The following is a 22,799-nucleotide window of genomic DNA, read 5'->3' as shown; positions in this document are numbered from 1 at the left end:
TAAAAAATAAAATTTCTAATAATTGCATTATTTAAGAAAAAATGGGGCATGCTATTCAAATCACCATGTATATAATAGATAAAGGGTTCTTATTATTTCGTCCGAAATATTAACGGCCAGCAGTTAAACACCCAAAAATGTTGACCTTCACGATTTGTCAAATTTATCACATTGCACTATTGCAGTGAGCTCCTTTTGAGCGCTCTAAGACTTTTCTATTTTATTTCTTCACTCCAACTCTGCCGCCGTAATCTCTAATTTAACTTCATTATATACATCTTCTATCGTACATGTACGCATTATAAACATATATATCATACACAAACACACACCCGCGTACAAATATACATATATATATATATATATATATATATATATATATAAATAATGATACACACACATACATTTTATACACTTAGACATACACATACAAGTATAATATAGATCTCTTGTACTGTAGGTGATTTATGACGTCCGATCTTGTTTGGCCATTATTCCATTTATTTTTCACTCCTGGCTTCGCAACCGAATTTGGTCATTCAATGTTCTCTTTTCTCTACCTATATATATATATATATATATTTTTTTTTTTTTTTTGGTATACCATGGGCCACTGGCAATCTTTTCCGCCAACGCAGATATTTCAGTGACCTACTCTCGAAATCACATTATTATGCGTATATTGGTGTACTATTTAATTTTAATAATAATAATATTATATATAATATGATTTCCAACCTTCCCGAGTACCTTGAACGGTGAATGAAAATAGAGTTTGCTTTATTAAATTGTATAATATTATGATTGCAATTTATAATAATACTGTTACGGATGAAAAATAATTTCCGTCTTATATTGTAAATACATTATTAATTATATTATAACCATCATATTCGCAGCGACCGCCACGGATTCAGTCAATAATTTTTAAAATATCGAATACCAGAAAACTTGTCAACATCCACAAACCACAATGTACGAATTCCATTCGTATGCGAAATAAATGAATGTAATAAACGTACACATCGACTCTCCTCTACAGCATACGTGTTTTTGCAATGTGTGATTTTGACAGCGTCCCACTAAACCTATGTAATAATAATAAATACGTGTTATATTTGTCAACTGGTATTTATTTTTTTCTTCATCGATTCAAAAAGTTCCGAATTCTCTGTCGATTTTATAATAATCAATATGTTTAACTCGGTTATGTACTTAAAATTGTTGTGCAATATAAATTAACGTGGTTTGATAGAGCGATAGTTATATAAATAATTGGTTGACGATAATGACTTGTAAAAAATAATAATTATGTTGTGTAAATTAAATTTATTTTTTGTGTTGCAGTTTTTAAAGTTTTTTACATCCAATTTAACTTTGCGATTTGGGTTTTGTATTTTCTATACCACATAATATGAAAAAAATAACGAAGTATTTTATCGAGGAATTTCATTTGAAATATTTTGGTTAGTACAAATTACAATATAATAATTATTAAATATATATTTCGTATTTTCGTATACGTAAAATCTTAAAAGAGCTTACGAATTGCGTAGGTTATATTAAAATATCGACACTAAACATTAATATATATTATTTTACAGTGAAATCATCAATCTTGTTTAACCCCCTCCCCCTCCATTCTCTAAAAACATAAATCTCTAAGTTATGATTATTGGAATTTTTAAGTATCATTACACTTAAAAAATATACATTCAACTCATTCATGTGATACGACTTGGAGTATCCTGTGGTGATGCAGAATTTTATTTTCTAAATCAGAAAAGTTTCCCCTTTTTTTAGAGAATAATTTTTTTGAAAATCTTGATATTCCTTATTCAAAATTCAAATGACTAATTTAGAGTTACCTATTTATATTATGTTTATACTTTATAGTAAAAATTGTACCATGGATAATAGTTATCACAAAAATATAAGATATAATTAATCTATATTCATGTAATATTTAATTTAAATACACAGATAATTCTTACAAATTATAAAGTATTAATGTATTTATATTAAATACCTACTTCAATTGTAATATCTTTTTGCCAAATGAAATCCAACATGTGATTCATAGGTAAGTATATTAAAATGTTATGTGTTCAATTTAATGTCAATTTATCGATTTATTCGCCCGCCAAAACTACTGTACAACTCACTCTTGACACTTATGTTTAAACTACAATGTAAAAATATATTTTATCAAAGCTTTTAGTATTTTTCTGGTATAGAACAGTTCTATTTACAATTGTCATAATCTCCAGTTTTGTTGTCTGTTAGGCAATGCATTTTTTTTTTTTTTTTTTATTTTTTTTTTTATTAACATAAAGGCTTCAATTACTAGAATTATTAGCCTATAATTACAAAATGATAGTTATACAATATAAAAGTTGACATTGTCTTTATAGATTATCTTATTATTATTATTATACAATGTAAAATATTCTAATATTTACAGTTTTTTGTCTATATCTATTTGTTTGAAAAATTTAAGAATGTTGTCGGAGTTATGTTGATTGAGAGCTTCTTCGATTGACCTTGGATTGTTGAGAATAAAACGTGCGGTTGAAAATGTGGGGCAATCCATAACGATGTGTTCAATTGTAAGGTGGGTGTTGCATGAGTCGCACATTGGTTTAGGTTCCTTGGTGATTAAGTAGGAGTGGGTGATATTGGAGTGGCCTATTCTAGCTCTGTTGATAATTATTTGTTCTCTCCTAGATGCATTTTCAGGGTATGGCCATTTTGTAATTGTTTTTTTGATGTTCCTTAGTTTGTTACTGGTTGGAGTGTCGTCCCAGTGGGTTTGCCATGATGCGAGTATACGTTTTTGAGCTTCGTTTATTAGGTCATTGGAGGTGCTTTTGGAAATGGAGGTGGTAGATGCTGAGGTGACCGCTTCATCGGCCATTGAGTCCGCTTTCTCGTTCCCAGGGATACCTACGTGTGATGGGACCCACATGAAATTGATTTTGATTTTCGATGATGCGATACATTCTTTGGTGAGTTGAATAAGTTCGTTCTGAGGGTATTGTTCTTGAAGTGATGTGAGTGCACTGAAAGAGTCGCTTATTATGAGAGAGGAGGAGATGTGGGAAGTGGCTACATGTTGTACTGCCGTGTATATCGCATATAATTCCGCCGTATATATGCTAGTGAATGACGGAAGTCGGAATTTTATGACTTCAGTACCATCTACTATTGCAAAGCCGGTTCCGTTTGAGCTTTTTGAAGCGTCAGTATAAATGAGCACGTCGTCGTAGTAGTATAAATCGATTAATTCGTGAAAATGAGATACAATGATTGAGTTTTCAGTTGAGTTTTTTTTGAACTTGAGAAGTTCGGTATTTATATTAGGGGACCAATTCCACGGTGCACATGAGGAGATGGGGATTTTGTTGATTGTATCTATATCCAGATTGATATTTTCCTTGAGCAATGCATTTTGTTTTCCTGGCAAAAGCCTGTTGACTTAACTGTGAACTGTGATGGAAGAGTCGAATATCGAGCAACTTAATATCTTATGGAAGGGACAACAATTTACTAGTTTATAGTGTTTATACAGTAGGTATGAGTTACATGGGTGCGTACGTTATTTGTACGTAATATAATATATACTTACGATACAATATTATACTTCAGACTCGACTTATATAATATATTTATACACTTTTTTTTCATACAATGGTTATCCTTCACAATGAAAACGTATTGTTTTGAAAAGTATTATTGACTTTTAGGACAATTTTAAAAATAAAGTTCTTATTTTTTTCACATAACAAGAGTTATTTGTTCAATATTAAAATAATTAGATACTCAACTGAAACTACTTATACAGTTTCGCTTTTCCTTCTTTGGTTTGTTTCCCATACAACGAATAGCTCTAATAATAAATTATTATATTATAATATAGTCACGTAGAGTGTAGTATTTTGTAATATAAATATAACAATACGTGTACCTAAGTTGTGATGCAGTCGGTAAGAAAATACTACTCGTATTTTTTTTTTTTTTAATTAGATATTCACTATCCAATTTAATTGGGTAAAATTTTTACGTATATACATAATATATACCTAATGTAAGGATGATGGTTTTAAGAGATGAAAACTTCTTTGGAAAAATCAAACATTATAGCATAGGTACTAACTATTTAATAACACTATTACTGCAAAAGGAGAAAAAATTCGGAGAAAAATAATTGTCTGTTGATTATGATACCTATCACTAACTACGTCTCCCCCGCAGACTTTTATTAATGAATAGTTTTGGTAAATCATCTAAATTTTTCATACCGAACGTGGCTCTTTCTCATTTTATATTATGTAGGTACTTGCATCAAAGAGTTTCATGTTTTACACTATCGAAACTCGCTATAATCGGTAAAATACCTCTATATTATATACGTATTTTTATAATATTTTATACATTAGTGTGCAGTACTGCAGTGTAATACTAATATACCTAAATAAAAACCACAGCTACCGAGGTGAAGATTGTTTGCTTTTCGAAAGTTTATAAAATATAATAATAATACTATTCTAAGTACGCTTTTCTTCTAGTTGTTCCTTGTTTGCGTGTTGGCACAGTATTATTGTCGGTAGGATATAATCACGGCTAATGGTATCTTTGCATGTCATAAGATGTCTCGTAAGTCTTTTCAGAGGGCGAAAAGTGCAGAAACGGCTATTATACCTCATCATAGTTACGTGAATAAAAACAAAATTATATTTCTTAAGCCCACTGTGTATTATTGTACAAATATTATGTTTTATTTTATAGAACTAGTAGTTTCCACAACGAATATCCCCATTAGAATAAATATAAGAACTACTCGTTAAATAGTAATGAAGTGCTCCAAAATGAAATTTTCCAAATATTTTATATATTATACAGGGTGATTCTTTTATCAAACAACACTCATTATTTCAAAAACTATTGACTTTTTTCAAATTTTTTTTTTTTCGAAATTTTAGATCCATCTTGTTCTAGAACTATATATTTTTTTAAATACATTCACACTTATATTTATCAGGTTAACCATTATCAACTTTTGATTTTCAAATGACAACCTATACTTAAAATTTCATAAACTAAAAAGGCTATTTTTTCAATGAATTTTCACGTTTAAATTTTCATTTTTCGTTAATCCGTTTACAAGGTACTTCCCAAGTTGGGTGGTTTTGGGTGGTGTTTGTATGTTATAGGTGTATGTTAGGTGGTATTTACACACAAACACCATATAAGTGTTGTTTGATAAAAGAATCACCCTGTATATACATAATGTATATAGTTTAATATATATTAAGTGATTTTTACAGTTTTCACGATTTTTAAAATATCGTTCTTTGAGTACGTTTATTTTGATTATGGTGATATTAAATGCGAAATACCTTGCATTGTATACAAGATAACACTTGGCCTTTAATGATTATTTCAGAGTAACAATAATCTTATACGTATTACCTAGTACATATTATAATATAATATTTCCAAAAAAAAATTTCTGGATGATTTTAATAGTTACTATTATTGTTCGGGTTAATACGGGTTAATACGAATTAAGTAGTTCGAGAGAAACTTAATTTTAAAACTAAGTAGGTTATCAATTTTTTTAGATCGTAATATACTCCTTACTCCTTAGTACGTTATTTTGTTTTATAAAACATTCCTGATAGATGATACTGCTGAATGCATGCCATGCATGGGTGGAACGTGGCATAATACATATATTTTGAAATGTTTTGATAACAATAAATAATCTTAATAATTATACCAATTATTGATGGTTAAATTATCCATGTTAATTATATTTACGAAATAACTAATTACAAAATCAAACTAACCGCATAAATTACATGAAATTTATAAATTATTCAGATTTCGGTCAGTTCAAATATTTTCGAAAAAAAATTCATTTGGATTGTATTGAATCTTGATGTTGAATATTGTGAAGGATTTAGTATTATTAAGATAAATTCAGATGTAAGTCCCTGCATATTTTCCAGACATGGGCCGTACCATGCATAAAAGGAGTCCTATCTACTATTTGGCTAAAAAAAAATCGCTCGCCGATTATACTTATTATAATATTTTCAGTTAGGTAATATTATTAAATGTTTCATGGTAATTATATGCGGGCTTAATATCTGAGTACCTATAACATAATAATTATCTTTATTAGCAATGAATAATGATTATCAAATATTAGATTAGTTTACTTCAGCACACAGAATAGACGTGTACGAATAGATTTCAAGTTTATCCAATTATTAATTACATAAGAACCTATTATTATGAATAGAAGTACCAAAATCCGTTTTAATTACTAATGATTTTCGCGTAATATCTTTCCATCAAAATCGTAACTATATTCATGAGGTTTACAAAATTCAAATATCTATGCAAGAAAAATGTGTGGACACAAAATGAAAGGCCACAACGAAATAACTATTTTAACGCTTTTAATGCTTTTATGATCTCATGTAGACACTTAATAAATCAACTTCACAATGTACAATATAGGTATGTAATACCTTAAACATTAAGTTGTAGATTATATTATAATAGTTTAATTTTATGAATAAATCAGTGTTATAGTTCAATTCTTGTAAGTAAGTCTACTATATGGTGGAAAAAAAAAGAAAAGAACGAATAATTTCCATACATAATAGTATAAGCTTGTTTTAAGTGTCACGCCTGGATGTGTTGTATCCGTCTTACAGACGAACAAGGGACAACGTGGTGAATATTAGGTTCACAATAATCCATTTAAGTCTGTTGTTTTTTTTAAATAAAAGCAATGTTTTAGAATTTTCAAATTGATCACGATTTCATTCATCAAATTTTATTCTTGTAAAATTATTCGTGTCCATTGATCTTTTCATTTTAAATGTATTTTAATAATTTTTTTTCATTTTACCGCCATATAGAGTGATAGTCTGCAAGCCATTCAAGTATATAGTACGTTGCAGGTAAGTACATCTGTATGCTCTCATAATTGATGTAAACGCATATTATACAAACACAAATTACATAAATATAAGGTTTATAATATGGTGTAGTATTATGATCAAACATCAAAATGTCTTATATTTTCAATAAGACCCATTGTGAGGTTAACACAAATACATAACGGGTTGGTAACATTAATTTTTAATAAAATTACTGTACCTAATGAAATATTTCAATCTCCTCTGCAGATGATTCTTCCATCTATAAGCCCCCACGAGTCGTAACTCGTGACCATACAAATAATTAATTAATTAAGATCTATTAGAACATTTATGATGATGATCTGAACTATAATTATACATTTATTAATTTTGCAACATCAAGCTTAATTAATACGATTCGTAAAACACCAAGAAAATAATTTGATAAATTCTCAAAATAGTATAAAATCATAAAGATATAGAATGTTAATTCTAATTATAAATAAATAATATTTGTTGTACAATTTGTAAAAATAATATTGTGTTGACACATTTTCGGAAGTCAAAATTAATGAATATTAATTTCAGGCCTCGAGAATTTTGTAATATCTGATATCAAATTCATTTTTTATTGGTTAATCGTTTTCTATGTGTAGTTATCAATATAGCCTAGAAACGACAAGGTCATTATATTTTCCGACCAGAAAATAAATCGCACCATGTCCCGTATTTCCGTAATATTAGATACAACGTAATACAATTACAACATTTTATAGGTACCTTAGTAAAACGGAAAACTGAAGGACGTGTTTCCAATCAGTAAATTTATTTTGCTTGCGTCAAGTGTGTAGCACATCATATTATTATTGAACTGATTTTAATGAAAATTATAGGAGCAATAAATATTTTTACTTCTCTCATAAAATATGTTCTTAATATTTTGTTTACCGAAAAATAGTGACTTTTCAATGAGTATAGTCGGTATAGACATATTGGTTAAAAGTTTACCTGAATAGACAAACATTATGTTATGTACCATGTATGCATTTCTTATAATTTTTTTATTGTGCTACTTTATGGTTTATACCTAATATTAGGTAATTTATATGTATATATTTTTTTTTATTGATCGTAATAGCTTTGGCAACATTGGCCATTAGCTCTAGAAATGTATACAATTATATTAATTTATATTATTATAAGCATTAATTTGAATTAGTTGAACATAATAAACAGATGATTTAACTATAATATTCTAATATTACATTTTTACATCATTTTCGTATTTATGATTTACTGAATATAATATAATATAATATATAGAATAATATATAATAATATATAATAAAATATAATTATATATTTTTATATGCATAGGTATAAGAAAAAAATTGAAGTAAATAAATAAATATTGATATTTGGGATGTTAAGCAAGTTTTTTACTTGCTCCGTTTTCATTGTTGTTTCATTTTTCAAGCCAGCAATTAATTTTAAATTTTACGGACCAAACGTTATTATTTACGACTTTATGGAAAAATATTTTTTAAGAAAACTTTTCAAAATCTACCTATTATATTTTTAAAGTTTTTAAAATATCTAATAAATTCATTGTTTTTGGTAACTGATTATTTTTATAATTTTTTTTTTAATATATCCAAACTGTTTACACCAAAAACCAAAAAATAAAAATAAGGATACAAAGATAGTATGTATATACAAAAATAACATGAAACACACGAAGAAGAGACTATTCAATAACAGAACCTCAGAAATAATCTTATTTATACTTTATTAAAATTGAAAATTGAATAAAAGTAAATGATAAGCTGTAATAATATTAATAATAACAAAACACAATTGTTGTATTCTAATTTATTAATCAAATCTTAATGGCTATAAATTCATCTACTCTTATTAATAGTTAATGGCTTAGGTACCTAAATACATTTTTTTTATCAATTTGAATTATTGAAATATAGCATAATAACTTTTTAAGTCTACATAATTATATGTAATGTTTATATCTGTTAATTATTATTATTATTATTATTATTATATTTTTATTATTGAGAATAAGGCTTTTCAATTTAACAGGTCATTAGCATTATTATTATTATTTTACTAGTTATAACTAAATAATACAACTACCTATATAAATATCGTATAAAATCGTAATCATATTTTATCTGAAATCAATTAATGCGATGCAATTTAGTGGAATTATACTTGATATACCTAGCATTAGCCATAAATATTATTCAAAATGTTGAAAATATAGTTTTAACAAATTGAAAACTGTTTGTCAATTTAATGAGTTATTTGTACTATCAAGTTAGTGTTATTGCATTGTTATATCCGTTTTAACTAGTGTAAATAATTTGAATGATTGATTTTTAGCTCGTCAATTTTAATTAAATTTAAAAATCAAAAGCTTAAAAAAGAGAATATTTTAATAACCACCGCAATCAATCACCATTTCGCAGTAAGTTGTTATTATACATGACAATCGATAGCTGTTTAATGTTTTTTCCGAAACCTTTACTTTTGTTTTATCACTTGCATTTATAATATATAGATAGTTCGGGAAAATGTATCAGATAATATTATTATTACTATTCATAGAATCGGTACACTGTATAACATATTATTAATAACATTCTAATAAACAACAATACTGTGAGTTTTATTTATTTATTTATTTTTTTTTTTTATTGATAATAAATTAATAAGGTTTCAACAACAAGGTCATTAGCCTGCGGTAGGTTTACATTGTTATATGGTTGGAAATTACATTAGGTACATGATTATGTGTTAGTAGTTTTTACAGTTTTAAATATTTACAATACAGTTTGTTAGTAAGTAAAGTTAGTAAGTAGTAGATTTTTTACAGTGTTAGATTTTGGTGTCAATGCCAATGTATTTGAAAAATCTGTGTATTAAATGAGTATTGTGTACTCCTAGTGTTTCCTCCATCGAAGAAGGTTTGTTAAGGATGGATCTTGCGTTGACATACAGCGGGCAATCTAGGACATGTGTTTGATTGATAGCGGTTCGTTGCACTGGACACAGAAAGGATATTGTTCTTCGTGTTTTATGATATGTATATAGATGAGGTTGGTATGACCGATTCTTGTTCTTGTGTTGATGGTTTTGGAACGTCTAGATATATTAGGCTGGGAATGCCATTTGCTAACTTTTTTTTTTTATTGATTTTAATTTGTTTTATAATGGTATTTCATCCCAGGATGTTTGCTACATATTGGTAGTGTGTGTGTTTATGATTTTTTTTATATCTTGGTATGGAAGAGTAGTAATGGATGAGGACGAGATCAAGGTGATTCACTCATTTGCCAGTGTATCCGATTTTTTGTTTCCAGGGTTACCTGTGTGAGAGGGGACCCACATGAATTCAATCACTTTATGAGTCGAGGAGATGATGTTATGAATTTTATAAATTATCTCATTAGAAGGATTATAGGTGCTTCGATGGCTAGAAGGGCGCTTAGAGAGTAGTTTATTATGAGAATTTTATTTTCGGAAGCTGACTTAGTGATTAATAATGCTTCTTTGATGGCTTGAGTTTCCGCTGTGAAGATGCTGGCTTCAGGGAGTAGTTTGAAGCATTTTGGAGTACGATTTGTGTAGTAAGCGAATCCTACTCCAACACTGGTTTTGGAAGCATCAGTGTAGATTTGTTTGAAATCTTGGAATTCGGTGTGTAAAATTTCGTCGAAGATTGCTGTGATTGTTGCATGTGGAGTTCTGTTCTTTTTGAAATGAAGAAACTGCGTGTTAATTTTAAGGGACCATTGCCAGAAGGGGGTTTTTGTAAACGGAGAAAAGGTGTCTGTGTAGATGAGGCAATTTGAATTGCTACTAAGTTTGATATACGTATCTATAATTTTTTCACGGTTCATTGATGTTCTGAGGCTAGAGAGAGGAGGTGAATATTTGTGATGCTATGTGGTGTTCAAGGTTTTTTTTCTTTGCAGCGTATTTTAAGACTTCTATATTTCTTCGAATCTTTAGATGAGTGTGGGAACTGGGCTGGTGCGGAATGCACCTATTATGAGTTTTATTATATTATGATATTATGCATGATATAATGTTTAAATCGTCGAATACAAAACAAATATTATTAGGTAGCTTATATTCTTTACGCATTATATGATATAATATATATATTATATATTATACATATATAAATTTAATACACTTTTAAGGAATTATTTATTCATTAATAATATGATAGATATTTTAATAACGTATCAAAACTCCTTCCCATGTACATAATTATTATATTTTTACATTTTATCGGCTGATATAATAATATTACTGGACCTTAAGTCACACCCGCTTTTATTGCCTCCGCCTTACATGTACATGTCATAGCAATCATATACCTAGCTAACTTTAGCTTACGTTATAATAATATTATATACAACGCAAAAGTTGCTAAAAAAAAAAACAAACAAACACAGAAAATGTTCTTAGCTTAAAATTGTATATGAAGTCAATTTACTCTAAATTTTAAACTAATGAAGCCAAACGTGATCTGCTGGGCGTAAATTTGTTCTGTTACGTATTTATAAGACGGAGACAACACGTAACGCGGGTCAAGAACACCCTACCTACCCGTCTGTATGATTTAAAAATGACTCTAATAATTAAATGTACACTTATAGTGTCAATCAATCGTTAGAATTTTGCATTATAATAATATTATAGTGTAATTTATTTAGGACATAGTTACTGTTTTCAATTAAAGTTTTGATGATAGTGTTGGTTTTAACCGTATTGTTTTGCGGTTAAGCTTCTCATGTCAGTCAATCCTTTTGTAATAATATTATTTTATTTATATTTTATGTATTGTATTATTGCTGTATATAGGGTTAGTGTTTTACATTTAAAACTACTAATCGCTTAAACAGTAAATTCCGATTTTCGACGATTTAAAGCACGTTAATAAATAAACAAATTTCCATTATATTTTCGTTCTATGGCCTATAAATAGTAGGTAAATATTAAAATAATATTATAAGTCATAACAATATTTCAAAAAATATGCATATTTTCATTTTTCGACGTATTTTATTGAACTTCTAGAGACCAAAAGAATTAGCAAGCCTATAATTATTAAAAACTTTCATGAGTTCACATTGACTTTTTCATTTTTGTCAATTCTAAACGAATTTAAATTATTGAATTGTATGTAACTAAATTTTCAAAATATGTTTTGTTTTTAAACAAGTCAATTAAAAAAAAAATTTTTCGACAATTATTACAAAAAAAATATCATACATTTATTTAGAAAACTCCTATCGAATTGTATATCAAATAATGCAATGACATTTATAATAGACATTATTACGAATTATTACAAATTATGTACCTATTATGCGTATTGTAGCATTAGCAATAAATTATTCAAAATTGTTACAATAATTATAATAAATTGAAATAAATTGGTGGAGATTTATTATATTATTAACTAACCCTCAATAAATATTATTTACAGTAGATGCCGCTTATAAGACTTATTGGGACTAATAAAAAGTGAATCTTATATGTAAAGTGGGAACAAACCCATAAAAGTTGTAATAAATTACCTATTAACTTTATTAACTATGTTATAAAATACATACAAATAAAATAGTAATTATGATACATTTGAAATAGAAATGCAATAGATACAATATAATATATAAAATTTATATATGTATTATACTATATTATACGGCAGACGTCATCAACCTTTTTGATTCACGACCCACTGTTTTTATAAAAGGATTTCATGACTCATGTCAACTTTGTTTGTCATGGAAGAAAAAAAAGCTAGTTTTGAATAATTTCAGAGTGTGTATCTAAAACATTTCCAAATAAGTTTCGATAAACATATTTTGTTTAAGTTTGGAAACACAAGTAAGCTCAATTAATTGATTTTCTATGTTAGTAGACAATTTAACTGTCATTATATCTACTGTAAATGGTTATTCAATCCATTCGTTACTTATTCGAATTTTTATAATCTTTCAAACTTATTTTTTTTTTTTAATTTTAAAAAAGAAGACCTATCGTTACCTATTTTTATAACTTAAGGGTAAATTTTATTTAAAATCTCTGGTATATTACACATGACAATACACTGGTATTTTCACTAATTATCTAAAGAATTGTGACTGATAACAAACAGAAAAATTAATTTTCTATTATATGTCTAACGAAATTTGAGTCTTATAATCGAATTTTTTCACTGTATTGGAATATTTCCGTGTCGTTTCAAGTAATTTTGGGTCTGATAATCGATACTTATATTACAACGAGAAATTCTCATTTTAATTCATATTCGTTATTAATTCTTCGTCTGACGTTGGTATATTAATTAGTTACATCAACATTATAATATCTATTCAATACATGTAAATGGTTGGCGAAGACTGAAGAAATAGTGATATGTCATCAGTCAAATGATAAATGGTTCAATTTTTTAAGACACATACATGTTAATAGAATGAAAATAGATAAAATATTATCATAATAATGAATTAACACAAGTGAATATTACCAAAATGGAAATACGTGATATTTTTCATGGGTATAAAGGTACATAACGTACATGATATTACCGTCAAAATATTTATGACTAATTATTTAAATATAATTGCTTTTAAGTTTAGATTCATTGGAAATAATAAAATAATAATCTATAACTACGTGACATAATTATTATATCATATTTTTTTTTTTTTTTTTTTTTTGAAATAATTTTGTAATATCTTGAAAAAGTTATTTTTTTACTTACGTTTACTACGTTTTTTTTTACCAGCAATATGTGGATAAGTAAACTCACGTCGTGAATGTCTATCATTATATTACTCTAAAAAAATATAGTTTGAGGTTCATCGTAACGTCAGACCAAAATATTGTAAATTGGTATTTTCCTAAAATATTTTACTTACCATTGCCATCACCGGGATCGAACAAAGTAGAAGTTCAAAAAAATGTAATTCTGTTTGTTTATAACGGTGGTGTAATTATGTGAAACGTGTACAGATATAATTATAAAAAAGCAAATAAAATCAAGATTTCAAACTGAGATCTACAGGATACCGCGTGTTTTTAATAATAATCCTGCATATTACATTTAAATATTTTTACAGAGGAAGACATGGTCTTCCCATTTTTCTAGGGGTAAAGAGAAAATTAATTTAAAAAATATAAATAAAAGTGTTTTTTTTTATATATTTTATGCTTACATTTTAAAAGTAATCCATGTTTACTAAATTGGCACATTACAGATCTGTGGAAAACAAATTTAAAATTCAAGGAACAAATGTCTCGTCTTGCCCCCTCCCTGGGGACGCCCATATAGGAAGAGTATGTTGTCGTGTAGGATGTATAAACCAATTAATTAGCATAATAGGAACAACTCACTTATTTTGGATTCGAAGGGGAAATTGATCCCGTAGTCCCAAGGTGTGTCGTTAGCAGTTTTTTTGTGGACTTTTATAATTTTTATTTCCAAGCGCCAATATACGTCAACGTATCAAATTTATATACGAGGCACATGGGTATAATAGTCGTATAGAGTGATAATTGATGTTCATGAGGTTAGTTGAAGTATGAATAATATAAATATTATATTACATAACTGTATATATAATATATTAATTAAATATTATATTTATTTTGATTACTTTACTCGAGTCCTCATGTAAAATATTGGAAATTATAGAATTCAATATAAGTATAACATAAATTTACTTAACGAAAATATTGATATTTAAAAAAAATCGTAAAAAATCAGCCATTTAACTTAAATAAGTGTTTTTACCATATACATTTTTCTGAAAATCAGATTTACAAATTGACTATACAGAATATTTCAAAAAAAAATTTATCAATTTTAATACTGAAAATAAAAAATGTATTTTAAAAATATAGCGCAAGTGTCTATGAATTATATTTAAAAGAAGTTTTTAAAAAATATTTATTAAACAAAAGTTATTTCATTTGTCAAATCTCCGTGGGACACTCTGTATAACAATAAATACATAATAGAAGCGTAAAAATAACTCATACACATATATAATATGATAAATACAGTTAATATATAATTAAAACTAATATTTTGATTTTTCTTTACAAATTATTTTGTTTTGAAGAGAAACCATTATCCATTTTTTTTTTTTAAATCAGTTCGAGGCTTATTTTTTTGTTTGCGTTAATTATATTAACTATAGTATAACTTTCCAAAGTTACTTAAATGATAAAAAGTATGTATGTGTAATCCTTGTAATGCGGTTATAATCTCATTAAATAATTTTAAATAACAAACTGCATACTCACAATTACACAAAAATAAGACCCCTTACAGTTCTCGAGTTTACCATTGAAATTTAATTTGTTTCTGATATCTATAAGCTATAGCATGATTCACGCAATCATTTAATACTAACTATTAAAAATGAGCATCAACTAGTTAGTAACTTATTTGTTTAAACTTTTAAAGTTATTTTATATTTAACTTCCTATTAAGATTAACTATAAATGTAATTACTTAGATAATTCCAGTTTAAGAACTAACTCCCTAAATTAATTAATCAATTGTGTTTTATTTACTGATACATAATTGTTTTCAATAAAAATAAAAGAATAAAATAAATTCATTGTTTAAAAAATGTAGTCGACACTATAAATTACGTGAAATTATACTTAAATCGTTACGGAGCAATAAGAAGGAATAATAGAGTGTACAATATTTACCTAAATATTTAATTATAATTAAAAAAAAATGAAACTTGGACCACAATCAATATAATATATGACACATATAGTGTTTAAAAAAATGTACTAACTTCTTTTTAACTGGGTTAAGCTAACATTTTTCTCTACGTTAATTTTTTAATTTTAAATTCATCGTTTGTTATTTTTTCAACAATTAACATGGTATAACTTAACGTTCGTTAAATTAATTACTATCATTAACTATCCCATTTTTGATTCATATAAACACCTGCTATAGTTAAGTGGCAAGCTATTAAGGTATAATCGGTAATAATAATATAATCTTGATTGGCAAAATATTCGTTTTACCACTTTGGTTAAAATAATAGTATATAATAATTTATATTTTGAATTGTACATAATGTATACTATCTAAATATGTAGGTACCTATTGTATATAACAATATAACACAGCGTGGTAGTTTCTTGGTGTATAACATTATTGACTTGTCACCTTGCGAATTTTAAGAAATATTCATAATTAACAACGACAAAATAAAAACAAATTTATCTGTCTTAATTATAGTTTGCAGGATCATAAAATCGACAAGTCAGACTAAATGTGAATAAAATACATAATCTACAAAAAAAAAAAACAAGATTCAAACAAATATTGTTTATTACGATAATATTATGAATTATGATGTGTAAATAATATATTACGGATACCTACGTATATCAGACAACTACTTCGTCTGAGATAATAAATAATCATATATACGGTATTCGGTCAATTCATACCAAATAAAGTTCCAATTTTAAACATCATCATATATACTATATTTTGGTCCAAACGGAAGTTATTAAAGTGAAAAGCTTAATAAATCCTTATTATTATTATTTATTTAAAAGCGTAGGTACTAGGTAGGTTACCTACCTAAATAATATGTAATAATAACTTGCGTATTGTTTATTGTTTCAGTAAACAGGTAATTCATTATTTGAAACACAAATAATATATTTTGTTATTCTGACCTGAGTATCGATCGCTGTTGAATGAAACAAAAAAACTGAAATTTTATTTTATTTTATTCGTTGTCTTATATAATAATTTAATATTTTAATGTAAAAATTAATTGCGCGAATGAATAATGCATATCTTTAGCTTTATTTGAACATAGGAAAGGTAATTTAATAAGCATTTATAACGTTAATTAAATTTATTTGGCATTTTTTTTCAACTGTAATTTTATGAATGTAATATTAAGATTATTATTTTAAATAAAAATAAAATTAGTTCATACAATATTCAAGAACATTTTTTTTTTAAATTGATTGTTTAAAGTTTAGTGTTTTCCTTCAGCCATAAGTGTAACTTAACATACCTATTTTTTTTTTTTTTTTTTGGGTTAAAGGCTTCAACATCACAGCATAAGATAATAAGGTAATAATTTTATGGGGAGACATTATGTTATACATAGAAAGGGTAATGTAAAATATATGTATTATATACAATTTTATTTTTTATTTTTTTTTATTACATTAATTTTGCAAAACCTATGTTTGTGAAGAAATTGTATATATTTTTGCAGTTCTCTTCTCTAAGTGCTTGTTTAATCGATGATGGATTTGCGAGGATTTGTCTGGAGATGTTGAACTTGGGGTATTCCAGAGTGATGTGTTTGATTGTAAATTCTTTGTCGTAGAGTTCACAGGTCGGGCAGTCTTCTTTGGTCATAATTTTATAAGGTACAAGTGCGTTAGACGGGGACTGTCCAATCCGAGATCTTCTGATAACTACTTCTTCGTGCCTGGATGAAGGTGAGGGTGTTTTCCATGGGTTGATTGATGGTTTGATTTCCTTAAATTTACATGTGTTTGGAGTCTCCTCCCACGAGTCTTGCCAAACTTAACCTTTTGTAATACAATATTATTTATTGTTCTTTCATCTGATTTTTAATATATATATATTATTATATTAAAATGTTTTAAATAAGAATATATCTGTGGCTTGGTGAGGCGAGGTCGTACGCTCAATCTGTGGAAATGCACTGAGTGTACGTTCCGGCCGCAGTTGCTAGCTCCCGGATGGGTGACCACCCGGGATTTTTAGCAACATATCCTTGCCACACATACACAAACACGTGTTACAACCCTACCCACTTAAAAAAACATACAAACCCAATACACAAAAATAACCCCTTCCGTACCACCCCACACCCAATAGCCTATGTATAGCTAATGGCCTTAGTCACCGGGCTTTAGATCAATGAAAAAAAAAGAATAAATCAGCATATCAGATATTTTTTAGCAAAACAATATAACGTAGCTATTATACTCATTTTGAACTATTTTATTTTTTTATTTTTTTTTTATTCTTTTAAAATAATATTATAATATTATTAAAGATCAATAATATAAACCATCATCATCGTCTCTTTAATTGGTTTTCAATTTCCGTTGTATATGTTGATTTGTAAATTTCTTGAAAATTGCTAAAACATAGCTGCAAGTAATACGCAATAATTATAGTTTCTCCACCTTTAATATATAGGTATCTATATATACGGCTATACTTAATTAATTTTATACGTTCAGTGTGATGATCTTCATATTATTATTAAAAGTTCATTGAAACAATATTGACGACGGTCATAATTATGTTTTACACCAATACGTATATTTCAATCGTCATCGACACCATCATTGTAATCATTGTCCTGCATATTATATATAATTATTAATTACTGTATACGCACACACACTCGAACAATCACTCTAACACGCACACTTACACATTCGTTTTTAGTCACAATAGTGTCTAAATTGACTGCGGTCGGATTTTTATTATATTATATTATACGCTCCTATACTATATTATAATATATACAACGCAGACTACTACATACTATATACAGGGTTGGGCATGATACTCAAAAAAAGAATCATGATACATGTCACTTGATTCTTTAAGATTATGTATCACGATACAAGATACAATCGTTTCTTTGATATTGCCCAACCCTGGCTATATACTAACTATGTGGGTCATGCGAAATAATTTTTAAGTACCTATATAATTGTATATAATATATATAAATATGTCAAAAATAAAAAAATTGACATTCATTATAATTTATAATCCCTGCAAGCAGTACTAGTTTTGAGAGGGTGTGAACCATTAGGCAGTTGATCGAAGGCAGAGAAATTACCTCAGATTCAACAAATATTAGTTTATTTTTATTTTTATAAACATGAGGTTTCTCCCTCTCTCTTTCTTTGACTCTCTCTATATATATGTATATATATATATATACATATATATTAGTAAAGATCCAACATCGCCCATATCAAAATTATAAAATAGGCATTATGTTGCTCTAAACGCCTATAGTTTACTTAACCAGGGGCGCCCGCAGGAAATCAGCTCAGTGGGTGCAAATTGAAATGCATATTCTATATTTTACATATATTTATATTATTATCTAAACATAACTCCAAATGTATAATAATATAAATCATAACTAATACAATACATAGAAAAAAATTATAAAATTATTAATAATATTATATGAATTATGAATCAAATAATAATGATAAACGTCTGACATTTAGTCCAAAATGATTCATAACATCGGTTTTGTGATTTTCAAAAAATAATATATCGTCAAATCTATTTTTGTGAATGTGAATTAGTGCCAAACTGCTTAATCTCATATTGGACATTGTAGATCTTACCCATGTCTTGATACGACGCAAAGCACTAAAATAGATAATAATTATAATCAATATTAAATAATCAATACAAAATATGGTTTATAATAATATGTTAGGTACCTAAAGGTTCTTTCAACTGAACAGGAAGTTGCTGGTAATGTAATAGCTATTTGTAAAGCTGTATTTACAGCAGGATAGTATTTAGATTCTTCTAGTAAATCAATTATTTGTGTATTTGGATCACATGGTTTTTTTAGCCATATTTCATACCAAGTTATTGCTTCTTCTTCAAAATTATCAAGAAGAGGTCCATATAAGTTATTGATAGATTTAACTACTTCACTGAACTCTTCAATATTCATTTTTATCATTTTTTTTGGGTGTAAATTAAATAATGAAAATGATTTTAAATTTTCATCAGAGAATCTATCACTAATTGACATTATTATGGAATCTAAGTAGGGAATAAATAAAGATTGTCTAAAAAAGTCATTAATATTATTACTTGGATAATTATCTCGTTGTGTTTGTCTGATAGCTCTTCGTGGTATTTTTAACTCTAGACCAATTTTAATTGCAGTTTCTTCTGCTTTTTTGAATATTAAGTTAAATTGACACTCACTGTTACATATTAAGTAACTTAACCATTCAACATATTATTATTATTATTATTATTATTGTATCGTTCGAGAATTCCGAGAATTTCAAAACATGTACGAAATCCCCTGTCAACCAAAACAATATTTAGAAGGAGTTTATGATGGTTAGCGATATAGCATCGCATAAAAATCCCGTATTTTCTATCCAAAATCATCACTGTGAATAACTTTTGAAATCCACACCATCTATATACCCTTTGAACTTTTCCACGTCTTGGATACGCGCATTTTAAACATTATTGTAATTATTTCAATAACTACGCACAATAATATTATAATGTACACAGATGAACAGCTCGGAGATGTTGACGCCATCGCAGTTGGATTAAAATAATATGAATTAATAATATTCTAACAAAAAAACAAAACAAAAACGTTTGCTCCTCCTCCTCCTCCTGTTCTCATCCCAGGCCTGTGCAAAAGACAAACCGCCAAAACGATAATGTTATGATGATGACGGTCCTTGTGGCGCGTGTTTAAACGATCGCTGACCGCGAGACGAGGAACGGCGGGATATTATTTTTTTTTTACGTCTGGCGATCAACCCTCCCACCCGATTTGTCCGTCAGCGATGGTGGTCGTCTCTGCTTGTGAGAGTTTCCGCGCGCGCTTTTCCGATCGATATTGCGTTTTGTTTCGCTGCCGCCGCCAGCTATTACGCGGCTAAAGGCGGGCACGGTTTTCGTGAATGTGCGACCGTCGGTGGGAAGGGAGAGGAAAAAACACGCACGCCGCGCGCGCACACACACACGCCGACGCTGCACAAACGTATATATCACGCGAAATCTTTCGCTACCGTAATCAGTACTTCCTTGACCGCCCACGCAGCAACATCGTCGTCCACGAAGTCGCCGCCGCAGTCGTCTAACGGCGCCGTCTTATTTGCGCTGTCCCGGTAAGCGGTAAAAATCCATCGCATAATACAATAATTTTATTTCATTATGATGTATATTATTATAGGTCTAATAATAATTACATAAGAATTAAAGCTCCTATGATGATACTGATATAATATTATTTTGACACGTCTATGATACTATACATTGGCTATTTACAGATAAATATTATATTATTATCGTTGTAAATATAGCAATAGGTATAGGTACCAAATAGTATGTTTTATATTATAATTATGTATGGTGGTATTAAAATGCAATAAACAATATCATTATTATTATTATTATATTTTATGTTCAACTACATAATATTATACACAATTCAACCAATAATATAATATACAACAGCAGCGGACGCGATTCTAGTGCATTTTTTCTCGCCGGATTTTCATCGTGTGAAATATATTTTCATAATAGACAGATAAATTAGGGTGCGTGTAGTAGTCACCCGGAATTAAATCGGGAACACGCGATGTAGGTTGTTTTTTTAAATTAAAAGGTGTAAATAATTCATAATCTGCCGTAGTTTTGGGACGTTATACGATTGGTTTTCATTCCTAACGTGTATATTAATAATATAATATTAGGTTTGTAGTCGAAAGTTTTTTTTGTTTTTAAGTGGGAGAGTTGCTTTTACACGTGTGGTGTGAGAAGTCCCGTCGGCCGAAGTTCGTTATATTTAAACGGTCGTTGAATTATTCACTTTTCTGCCATAGCTTCACTCTAATGGCTAACTTTGTTTTAATAATAAATTAATTATATACTGTAGGTATTTATTTAAATTGATATTGTAATTTGGAATCAAAAACGGTTTTGTGTTTAAAAATAACATCATTTCCATTACTTAGTATATGATTACATCCCATTTATATATAGGTATATAATATATATATATATACCTTCAACGATTAAATAATTTTACAACATAATGAACTACAAAATAACCGTTACGGTGTGTTTTAAAATATAGTAATACAGGCATTCTGCAACCTACTGCAGGGTGATTCACCAAGTATGCTCGTCGCTCACATTCATTTATTCATTTATTCAAATTCTGATTTTTAAAATATACTTTAATAGATCATAATGTGTTTTCAAATTCTTTAAATTGTTTGTACTACATAATACTTTAAAAGTTTTCTATGGTGGTTCAAATGTTTGCTTTTTAAATGATTCCCATTTTCATTCTAAATTTATTACTTAGTGGATTTTTATTTTTATTTTTTTTGATTATCAAGACGTAAAAATTTTAACAATTAGCTTTTAAGTTGTTAAAATGTTTATAAATATTTTCGGGTTTTAGATCCTGCACATATTGGATCACTGTTATAATTTTGTAAATAAGTAAAACGCTAATATATTGTACGATTAATTTCTGGGTTATTTATATTATTTTGAGTACCTTAGTAGGAACTAAATATTTAATTTGTAAATAAAAAGGCCTCCACGTCAATTGGATCTTATTGGTAGTTGAGAAAGTCTAAAAGTTCCAACTACTTTTCAAAATAATCGGAAATGACAAAAATAAATTACGAAGGAACGTGAATTATTTATTTACAAAAGGTATTTTATCAAATTGATTTTTCGTAATTTTATTCGGATATATATAAATAGTTGTAGTCTAAGAGAATTGAAATCTTCTCAAAATATTTATATTCAAACCTTCCACTTCTTCCAGATATCATATAACAATTTTTGAAACACCTATTTTATGTTATATTTACAATATAAATATTAAAAAAATATATTAAACATAGGATCTGAAACATTTCTACATTATATGCTTAATAAATTATAGTTCCTTAACACATACAATTTTCAAAATAATAAGCCTAAATGTAATCTATTTATAGTTACTA

General features: G+C 27.7%; 2 protein-coding genes across 2 annotated transcripts in view; one reads left to right on the top strand and one right to left on the bottom strand.

The window, feature by feature from the left end:
- Positions 1–19,244: 19,244 nt before the first annotated feature.
- On the bottom strand, positions 19,245–19,991 carry LOC149056362 (52 kDa repressor of the inhibitor of the protein kinase-like). Its single transcript, XM_089227595.1, has 2 exons — positions 19,506–19,991; positions 19,245–19,431 (listed from the first exon to the last, which is right to left on the bottom strand). The coding sequence occupies exons 1-2, from the start codon at positions 19,826–19,828 to the stop codon at positions 19,245–19,247; spliced, it is 510 nt and encodes a 169-aa protein (XP_089083721.1). The 5' UTR covers positions 19,829–19,991.
- Positions 19,992–20,839: 848 nt separating this feature from the next.
- norpA (no receptor potential A) overlaps positions 20,840–22,799 on the top strand; it is a 55,359-nt gene continuing 53,399 nt past the window's right edge. The window contains exon 1 of the mRNA XM_089225713.1: positions 20,840–20,939. The gene's annotated coding sequence lies outside the window, so the exon portion shown is untranslated. The remainder of the gene's footprint in view (positions 20,940–22,799) is intronic.

The sequence above is a fragment of the Diuraphis noxia genome, unplaced genomic scaffold, assembly GCF_037042655.1.
Source record: "Diuraphis noxia isolate RWA-SAM2 unplaced genomic scaffold, SU_Dnox_SAM2 contig0004, whole genome shotgun sequence".
In the NCBI taxonomy this organism is placed as follows: domain Eukaryota; kingdom Metazoa; phylum Arthropoda; class Insecta; order Hemiptera; family Aphididae; genus Diuraphis; species Diuraphis noxia.
The sequence above is the reverse complement of the archived record's forward strand: the minus strand, read 5'-3'. Positions and strand labels throughout refer to the sequence as shown.

Coding starts and splice junctions, on each gene's coding strand:
- LOC149056362 (XM_089227595.1), bottom strand. CDS start 19,828: ATGTCAATTAGTGATAGATTCTCTGATGAAAATTTAAAATCATTTTCA. Junction 19,432..19,505: donor TCAGTTGAAAGAACCTTTAG/GTACCTAACATA, acceptor TATCTATTTTAG/TGCTTTGCGTCGTATCAAGA.